General features: G+C 33.3%; 1 protein-coding gene across 1 annotated transcript in view; it reads left to right on the forward strand.

The window, feature by feature from the left end:
- The window catches only part of LOC143239340 (protein big brother-like), a 40,334-nt gene extending 30,792 nt beyond the window's left edge, over positions 1 to 9,542 (forward strand). Inside the window, exons 4-6 of the mRNA XM_076480327.1 lie at positions 1,327 to 1,443; positions 1,762 to 1,881; positions 7,062 to 9,542. Coding sequence (XP_076336442.1) covers positions 1,327 to 1,443; positions 1,762 to 1,881; positions 7,062 to 7,118 — 294 coding nt within the window. The 3' untranslated portion in view covers positions 7,119 to 9,542. The remainder of the gene's footprint in view (positions 1 to 1,326; positions 1,444 to 1,761; positions 1,882 to 7,061) is intronic.
- Positions 9,543 to 11,023: the final 1,481 nt, after the last annotated feature.

Consider the following 11,023-nt stretch of genomic DNA (forward strand, 5'->3'; position numbering starts at 1 on the left):
ACGAGCATTTCTATCTATGGACTCCCCTCAATGTAGCTATAATTAAGCTGTATATATTTTTAAACTTAAACCTACTGCATGAAAATATAGGTCAATTGGTCACTTTCTATGTATTTTAAACAGTAAAAACAGTACAGTATTGGTGTTTAATTCACAATTATCATTACAAGTAACCAACAATACTTTCTAGCACAATAAATAGGTTTTACATCATAAACACAATTGGAACAGCAAATCTTCGTTGGAAGTAAACTCCAAATTATTATCATATTTATTGCACAGTTAATATTCGTTTTGTTCTTTAGTTAGCTATTTTTAAAAGGAAATTCGAAGTGTCTTTTCTTTCAGTATATCAGAGCTCCCTCTGATTTTACTAGGATATGTTTTTGATCACACTGGCAGCAAAGCGATGATTTCCGTAGTCGTAGGTAATCCATGCGATCTTGAAAATCTTGACAAGTTGTCAATCCTAGTAAATACTAAACAATGGTTAAACAACTATTTTTAACCATTGGGCATGGAGTTGTTGGCACTTATCTAGACGTGGGGTGCAAAGTAATTCTGATTTTCTTTTTCACAAAGACATTGAAAGGGTTCGCCGAAACGTGCATCTTTGTAATATGTTTCTGAGAGCTGTCACTATAACACAAAAAAATCATTGTTTTAGTTTCAACTTTTTCGGAGCATTTAACTTCAATTATTTTACTATAGTTTTCTCTCAAATTGTTTTACTATTTTTTAATCTAATTAATAACTCTGAGCGTTACTATTTGTTCGTTTATAGTTAAACATAAAACTACACAGTGGGTTATGTGTGATCTGCCCGTCACAGGTATCAAATCCCGGTTTCTAGCGCAGACATATCATTGTGCTACTGGGAGGCAAAAGTTACTGATTTTAACATATTATCTAAGAAGCTACTGGTCGTTACTTTAACGCTTATTTCCTTATTTTCTCAAATGTCTGAAAAAAATATAGTCAAGTTCCGAAATGTCTGTTTTCAAATTTTCAAACTTTCGCTCCGTTTAACGATTGGAGTAACTCAATTAAGAACAATAATATTTTTATCGCTTCTAAATTGTTGTGGCAAAAATATATATTATGATATTTTATTATTATTGCTATAAGACTGTAAAATCCATAAACAATATTTTTTTTTAATTTTTATTCTGTCACAGCAATTGTTGCAACAAACAAATCGGTTTTGTATTTATTTTTGAAACATAGTGTTCTGTAAAATATATTTTATTATTTTTATGAAGCAAATAGAATGCCAACTGTTTTATATTTTTATCCTTTACTAAAATTATACGTCGTTTTTTTTAGGTGCACATAAAGTCAAGTTTCATTATGAATGGAGTGTGTGTCAGATGGAGAGGTTGGATTGATGTGGAAAGACTAGATGGAGTAGGATGTTTAGAATACGACGAAGAGAGAGCTCAGGTAAGAAAGAGGCGACAAATCGGAACATTGAAAGGTTTTGTACGTTTTAAATGTACACGCTGAGTTCATAACAAGTGGAAATTTCAGTGATAGTAGATAAAAGCCGCCTTTGTTGTATACATAATCTTGCTTTTACTGCAAAAGTGCTGCCGGATGAGAAAAGATCGGTTCTTCTTTATTTGCCGTTGAGTGGTAATAAGAGGCTCATCCGCGTCACTCGGGGCACCGCCGCGCACCGCGTATATGATGATATACAGTTCTTAGTTTTGTATGCCTTCTTGTTTTCCTCTGATTGTTTTTCTTTCTGTGGTGTTGCAGGTGGAAGATGCTGTACTCAGAGAACAAATTGACAGATACAACCAACGACTGCGAGACTTTGAAGAGAAACAGAGAGCTTATCGAGCTCAGCAAGAGCGTCACGCAGAGGCGGAGGTTGAGGTGAGTGAAGACGGTCGGTCGACGCTTCATTTTATTTCTAAGTAAAACGATGCACCCACCAAAATCTCTGGACCAGCGACCAGCTGGCATCCTTCTGCAGGCCTAGGATTCCCTGTGGATTGGTACACATGCCTGTTTTTCTCTGGCACTGACCTTAATAAGCTTCGTTTGTACGAGACTCACTTCGAGTTGGATGCACCTGAACTTTTTTCTCTATATCCTCTTCATTTCGAGATTTTTTACTATTTTAAAATGTCCGGCGCCTGATTGTGAGGCATGATTGAATTCATTGTGAACAAGCAGATGTGAGTGGGCTCCTGCCTGTTCAGCTGCACGTCAGCTAGAAGCTGTCCCCTCGCCTAGTACCGTCACAAAGAGCGATGCGAGGCGGCGGCACTAGGGCCAACATCATTGACTATTACCTCTTTACACTGAAATGTGATCTATCGTCTCAGCCCGTCAATTAAGGTACACCCGTTTAGAAATGGTAGATCCATTGTTGTTTAAATTGTCCATGTTCTAAACGTGAGCGCTGGTGCAGCTTCTACAGATATCAACCATAAAGCAGGTGCCTGCAAGACTAACGCCCGCCGTCTTGCAAACGCGGCTTTAAACTTCTTCTTGCAATGTCCCATATTAGTGAGTCGTGTGCAGAACAAAACATCACGTGAGGACTTATTTTTTGCTCACACCAACAGGTTCAGCGGCTTGATGAAAGCAGTCGTGTGCCGAATGGAAATGGGTCTGTAAAGTCCGTCTGCCATCAGGGAACGAAAAGAAAGGGTTGATTGTAAACTGTGCAGGCAAATATGCATTATAGAAATGGTATTTTTCTAGCTTGGAGAATCGTAATTTACCGCCTACACATAACGAGTTCTTCTCTTTTCTTTTCTAGACATTTTGGAAGCATAGGGATAAGAGACAGCTCGTATAACACACATAATTTACAGGAACATATCCACCAGACGCTGGTTCCCAAGGAGTTAAATGGAGCCAGCAGTACATTAGATCTGTGACCACCCTTGACGGGAACTATCAGATATTTAGTATGCTTTTATCTATATAACAACTAGGTTTTGTTCTGTCTACTCTAAAACTGTTGGTACAAAAAAAAACTATTGAACTCGAAATCGAACCCATATAGAAGTTTTCCTCTAAGAAACATGAAACTTGTGTTTGCCTCAATCTATGTTTAAAAGGACAGTTTACTGTCAAAGCATTTTTTTTTAAAGAAGCGTTTCAGAAAAGACCCCATTTATTTCACCACTTCTACGTTTTCTAACTAATCATCTGTTCTCTCTAAAGTCGTTTTCTCACACTACACGATACCGGTGGGGAAAATGTCTAACAATCTTTATCTAACATGATGTTTGTAACTATTGTACTGGCCCAGTAAAAGTTTCAAAGACAGCACATCCGATGATCTCAATTGTAAACTCAGATAAGATTATATCTTGCAAGCAGGGAAACTTGACACTTCATGGTCTAGAATGAGGTCACGTAAAGATCTTATGGATGTGGGGTTTTTAAAATGAAAATCCTCTCCTAGACCTACCACAAACTTGCGTCTGAAATTTTATTTTTTAAGATGTGCATAAACGATACAATGGAAATATGCTGGCTAAACATCCATGTCCATGATTTATAATTCTTTCATTATTTTAATAAAGATTCTGTCAGAATTATCATTGCTAGTTTGTAAAAGTAGGTTTTAAAAACCAGGAATATTTTAAAACAAAAGCATAATATTATAATTTTCTACGTAACTTGCCAAGTATAGTAAAAACTACCGTAATAATTCAGGATAACCTAAACATAGCGAAATACTTCCAGAAAAGTAAGACTCGAAATTAGTGAAGAATTTTAAACAATAAATATAAAAGTAAACTTCATGTTTTAAACTAAGTGTTAAAACTGAACACATCTTAGCATCTTTTCACACAATATAACAGCAGCAGGATTTATTTAAAATAAAGGTAAAAATCAATATATTTGATTAATAATGGTAATTAATAATATACAAGATACGACAATGATAGTGCAATGACACATGGTGTTTAGGTCGTTTTATCCAATGGTGTTGCTTTATATATTTGTAACTACCAGAAGAAAAACCTCAAACACAAAGTGACAGAACAAAAAACAACACTATACTATGTAGACAATTTGTAGGCTGTAGTTTTCTCTGTTCGTAAATACGTTTTCAACTCAATAAGCTCACCAGTATGATTAACAATTTTTTGTGTGAAACTCATGATAAGTTAAGTACTCACTCTTGAAGGAGGGCATAAGTAGTCTAATAGTTTGTAATGGCGTTACGTTTGCATTGATTTTAGCCTGCACACTTTAATTTTAATTATATATTATTGAAGAGAGGATTATAGATTTTTTTTGAAGAAATATAATTTGTTTATTGGATAGACTGAAATTTTATTGTTTACTAGCTAGATCGATAGCACATAAACCCCAAGTCACATGTGATGTAGGGAGGGTAATACATAGCTTAATTATCGTCTAAGTAAGGTTTCCTTTTCCTCTCTTCAGCTATTAAAACTGACACAATTATTGTGATATTTTTATGTTTATATAGTGCTTAGAATACAGAATTCTCATACTACTGGAATAGTAACACTCATATATTACTTGAGATGGTGAATTTAGATACAGCTAGAATAGTAGCACTTATGAAGTGTTTGGGATGGAGATATTTAGATACTACTAGAATAATAACACTTAGTGTTTTCGATGGAGAAATACAGGTGCTGATAAAATAGTAACATATATAGTGTTTGTAAGAGATAAATTTAGATACTGCTAAAATAGTAACACATATAGTGTTTGTAAGAGATAAATTTAGATACTGCTAGAATAATAACACTTAGTGTTTTCGATGGAGAAATACAGGTACTGCTAAAATAGTAACATATATAGTGTTTGTAAGAGATAAATTTAGATACTGCTAGAACAGTAGCATTCATATAGTGTTTGTAAGAGATAAATTTAGATACTGCTAGAACAGTAGCATTCATATAGTGTTTGTAAGAGATAAATCTAGATACTGCTAGAATAGTAGCATTCATATAGTGTTTGTAAGAGATACATTTAGATACTGCTAGAATAGTAGCATACATATAGTGTTTTGGATGGATACGTTTATATACTAGTGTGATGAAGTGTTTGTGCTGTAGATATTTCTTTGCATTCGATAATTAATTCTATAAATTCTGATCAAGTTAACCGTTTCTAGAATGTTGGTAGACAATATGTCTGAAGATAGAATGTAACGCTTTCAATCACTAACTCAACGTTTCTGTAGCGTAGTAAGTTTATTTGTTTGTTTAAGAGCAAATTCATCATGAAGAATCGAACACCAGATTTTAGTGTTATAAGTCCGTAAACCTCCCGCTGTACAACTGTACATATGAGAGAAACATATAATAAAAGACGTTCTGATGGAATCGACACAGACACTTTGCACTGTTAATTTATTTGTTGATAAACGCAATATTACACATATACTATCTGTGTCTTTTCAATTTTGTGTATTAAACCCAAGTTATTTTGCGTTATAAATCCATAGATATGCTGCTGAGCCAGAGAGGGGAATACATTTAAGAGGTAAAATGAAAATAAATGTGCTATTATGAAAGAGACGATCCTTGGCTACTGTTAACTTAATGTTGAATGCTTAGATGTTTAGGTCGAAGTAACCTTAAATGTTTATGGAATAAAGATAGATTTTCATGCTTAAATTATGTTACTAAAGACGCGTACACATAAAGATATTTCAACATTCTCTCTTGTATAGCAAACTCCGTTACACAGTCATTTAAATCCGTTTTATTTACAAGCGTTTGCCCCGTTGGTGTGAAATGGACCAAAAAGAAATGTAAGTATATGTTTATTTCACAAACTCATTTGGACTGTTGGAGCAGGCACAACTATTCCCACATGGCTTAAATGTGCTTATTTTGGCCTCGCACTTGAATCAGGACCAATTAAATCCAAATATGACTAAATTCTGCAGCCGTCTCGTCATAACTGGTCCCAGCACGAACTGTTGATCCTTTTAGAAACTGTTATGAAGAAGAGATTTACTACTATAGCTAGAGTGATAGCGAGGGAGAGGACAAGAATGATCCAATCCCCCTTATAAACACCTTCAAATAAGAGGAACTGAAAAGCTTAGGAAGCCTAGAGGCACGTGCCTGAGTAGGGGCAGAACGTTTTGCGAAAGGCGCCAACAAATGTGTAACATTATCCTTCAGCAAGATTGTAAGCTTCAACTAAATTATGTAGTTTTTTAGAAAGCTGCTTGTATTTATGCTAGTGAAAAAACTGGCATGTGTATTTACTATGTTTTCAGTCTTGTTACAAGATTAGATAATTATGCGGTAAGCACGTGTAATGGCGTCAAATCAAAACAGCAACAACAAAAAAGATTTATACCGATAATTCTAGTCGATAATGTTCCTTCGATATTTTATTACCATCAAGAGCAGAGTTTGGATCACGTTAAACTATGTCTTGGACATTTGAACAAGCTTGAAACTAGGTGAAATTTGTTGTTAAAACAACAACAACAAAAACACGATGTGAACAGACGGTTGTGGAGGAGGGTGCAGAATATTAAAAACAGTCTAAATAAATCTGTATGGCACCAAACGTTTTAAGTAAATTTTGAGAACTTGAAAATGTATGCTACAAATAAGCAAATATATTTTATGTGATATCTATAATTTATTTTCGGTGTTATTAATTTTTCTAAACATACTACAATAGTTTTGGTGAAATATCTTTTCTTATGATCGGTGATATCTATAATTTATTTTCGGTGTTATTCTGTTTTATAAAAACACGACAAAAGTTTCGGTGAAATGTTTTTTTTCTTATGATTGCCATGATGCCATTGTCTTAACAGTTCAACCGGCTGTTGCAGAATTAGACCTTCTGTGATGTAATGTGTCAATACAATGTTGATGGATTCCTCTAACAGCCTGCAAGTGGGAAGGCATATTGAAAGAGTAAAAGGGCTTATTAATTACGAAGATGAATATACATTTTTTACATAGTTTTCGTTCTTAGTGGTGAAACTGACATAAACATTTCTTATACTACAAGACCAAATATTAGTTCCACATTAATTTACATTTTTTTAATTCGTTTTTGTTTCTCTATAGGCGAGAAAGAAAGTGTCAGGATTGAGTCCTGATCGTACAAGTTCTGCAAGCAACTGAGTATTTTAACATCTTTCACTCAAACTCCCGGTGACCCACTAGGTGTCGCTCTGTGGTATGATAATTTTCAATAACAGTTATGATGATTACCCCACGTGCTTTCGTTCTTTTTTAGTTGAAGTTTCGGGATTCTGCAAACCATGGGTTCTCGAGAAAGTTGGGATTGGAAATAGAAAATTACAGAAAAAAGCACATGAATTTATCTTATATAAATATGTACAGATATATATACATTTGGTTTCGTCATAAAAAGTATTAGCGAGTATCACAATGAATACTAACTCGTCTCTGGGATTACTATGTAAAAATTGAATATTTTACATTTTAAGATATTCGTGCAACAGTGAATAACAAAGGTGATTGTACTTCCACATTCCAAATAGGAAAAGCGGGAACTGGAAATCAACATATTTTTTTCAAGCGTGTGGATTTGATTATTAAAAACTTTTAAAAACAACACAGTACTTTAGTCTTATCGCAAAACCATCTTGTGAATAATTCTGTTGTAAAATTAATATATGAAGATTACGATATCAAAACTACTTATATGTTTAGATCAAAATCATTTAAAATACTTAACTGTTTATTTGATGCAGCATTATATCTGACTTAATATGAATACTAAAAAATTTAATAAAGTAAGCGCCATCTGGTGGGTACCAGTTAATTACATATGAATACTTTTTGAAAATAATATAAACGAAACAGCTGTTTGTCATAATCTTTGCCTAATGTGATGTGTTATTAAAGATTATTTATATATTTACCTTGTATTTATAGTGTAATAATATTTCATTATTTGTTTGCAGAACGATATATATGTAATTGTTCAAAACAGTTTCTGCTAACCAAAGTTTTCTTGTAAAAAATGTAGGTTTAGTTAATAAGGGGAACTGGAAGACAAATAGAATAATAATAGTATAATAAAACTTCATCGTAAAACACAATCATTTTAAAGCAAAATATAAGTTATCATAAAGAAAAACTTTGTCTTGAAATAACTGATTTACCTGTATTGTTTCATTTAATATTTTTATTATGTACTCAATAGAATATCATGGAAAATGCTCTTTATAAAAAAACAATCTTTAAAAATCTCTTAACACTTTTTCTAATTTTAGAAAAACACTGTACAGTTTTGAATTACAGTTAAAAAGCTACTTTTAATCAAATACACTTTAATTCAGACTGGCGTTTAAGCGTAGAAAGAACGTATAACCCACGTTGTAAATATGTACTACGGCATAAATATTTGTGCATTTTAAATATATTTTGTCTGAAGAATATATATAATATCTTTGTGTTGTACCTGCAGATTTTGTTCTTTCCTTCCAATGGTCTTATTACCTACCTACCTACCCTTTTGTATTTTCAGCATTGCTTTTGCATGTATACATGTATAAGATAAAACTATGAGATTTGGTCGTTTTGCTTAGTATATATGTTAAATGTTTGTAAAATCCTGTAACTGTCAATCTAGAGAATTGTCATATGTTTTTAATTAATAAAAAACAAACACGATAAAGAAGATACAATACTGAAAATGAACATTACATTCCAAATTCTATGTGGAAAAGTTGTTAGAATTATTTAGATATATGGAAAACAAACAAGAAATCTTGAGATCAAGTAATGAGGTAATGTTTGAATATTGCTTCCATAAGTAGTTTGGTTTGACCTGTGCATTAGCAAAGCTAAATAAAACATTTAGTTTTATGTCTATTATGCTCCACAGTATAATTCAAAATATAGTGATTTAATGGAAAATAATTATTACATATTAAGTATTTGTAAGAAGGGCGTTGTTTGAATTTTTATGTTTTGAGATAAATTGTTCGAAACTATTCCAAAAATGTTTAATAATTAGAGAAAGAAATATTTTGGTTTAGAAAGTTTATTGTCCCCTTCTGGTGAAAAGTGAAAATTGGTTTCAAATTATAAATGAATAGTAAATTTCTCAACACATTTGACGATGGCAAATACGTTACCAACCACAAAGCAGTTGATAGTTTATGAATTCATTTGAATACTACTGTTAGCAAAAGAAAAAAATAATAAGAAATGGAAAGGTTTTTAACGCAAATCGTTCCATAATTAAAACATTTTAGAAAGACATTTATGTACAATAATAAATGTATGATTTGATTTGACATCTGTAGGAAAACCAACCTTTTTGGCTGTAGTGGCCGATGAAAGGCGAGAGTCAGTTTTAATGTTACGTTACCACTTATGTTGAATTCCAGCAATAACTACAGTTACCAGACTTATTGTTTTGTAATTTTTTATGTATTTTGATGTCTTCACTAGTCCTGCCGAGAAGACAAAGTGCAAGAGCTATACTGTAAAAACGGAATGTAATCAAAGTGAAACTTTCCGGGTTTATGTGAATAAAGATTTGATGTTATGATTACACATCCAGAAAAACTTGCTTTGGTTTTCTTATAAAAACAACGCATTCGCAATAATACTGAAAGGTGTAATCACCACGAGTTATTTTGTTATTCTAACTTCACAACCTGTGAAAAAAAAAGGTTGAATCTCATTCATTTTAATTCATTATAAATTTGGTATTAAATTGATTGGTTAATTTCCATATGTATATTTCAGTAAGTTACTTAATTTTTTAGCACAGTTAATTAATATGCACAAGTAAAAGTAATTGCTTGTTTAGCTACATATATAAAACGTAAAAAGTTCCATAGAGTTTTTCTATTTGGCTGCCTATCAACGTCAAAGTTTTCACTCTGCCTGTTTAGCTATTAAACTATTTGATGTGTATTGCTATTTCTACTCTGTTAGTATTAACAACACAGATTTTGAATTGTTAGATTATCCCTCTGACAACTATCAGTCATCCAACCAATACTCTAAAGAGGTCGACTTAAACTAGTATAAAAAACACGGTTACGTATATATATTTATTTATTAACGCTGTTTGTGTATTAACACAGCGAAACTTACAACTATTATGCTATGACCGTTTATTTTACTGGAATGAAACGATTTTGGAATGAAAAACAGTCAAAATAAGAAGCACCAATACACATGCTACGTCAAGACACGTGCTACCTCAATACATATGCTACTTCTCTAAATTATTGTATGAAAATAACATCTGTTACTCGAGTTTAGACACACACATATTCCACTTTTTGGACGTTGGTGGAACTATTTATCATTAGGATGATCATTTGGTCAAAAGAGCCAAGTTTAATAACTTGAGATGATTCCATAACTGAAATGTGTTTAATATTTAAAGTATTCGTTTTTTTATTCTTGTGTTTGTTTGTTTTGCAATTTTGCACAAAGCTACTCGAGGGCTATCTGTGCTAGCCGTCCCTAATTTAGCAGTTTAAGACTAGAGGGAAGGCAGCTAGTCATCACCACCCACCGCCAACTCTTGGACTACTCTTGTACCAACGAAAAGTGGGATTGACCGTAACATTATAACGCCCCCACGGCTGGGAGGGGCGAGCATGTTTGGCGTGACTCGGGCGTGAACCCGCGACCCTCAGATTACGAAGCACACGCCTTAACGCGCTAGGCCATGCCAGGCCCTTATTCTTGTGGTTTGTTTGTTTTTTAACTTAAAGCCAGTTGTGGCACTGGTTAATTCCGTGGTAGAGCCTTGGATTTCGGAGCTGACAAGCCAGGTTTCATTCCATACCATTCTGTAAAACATGCCCCACGTTTTAAATTGCAGGACTTACCAAGAGTTACAGTCAATTTCTTAGCGGGTGGCAGTATTATGACTAGCTGCTTTTCTCCTGGTCAGTTGTTCGAAATCAGGAACAGCGACTGGTTTCTTCAGTATCTTTATCATAAATTAAAAACTGGTTGCTATACATTTATCAAATCAATAAACTTTACATATAGCTCATATGAACTTTTATTCCGGCTTTAGT

This window comes from Tachypleus tridentatus, chromosome 13 (genome assembly GCF_004210375.1).
Source record: "Tachypleus tridentatus isolate NWPU-2018 chromosome 13, ASM421037v1, whole genome shotgun sequence".
NCBI classification, from domain to species: Eukaryota; Metazoa; Arthropoda; class Merostomata; order Xiphosura; family Limulidae; genus Tachypleus; species Tachypleus tridentatus.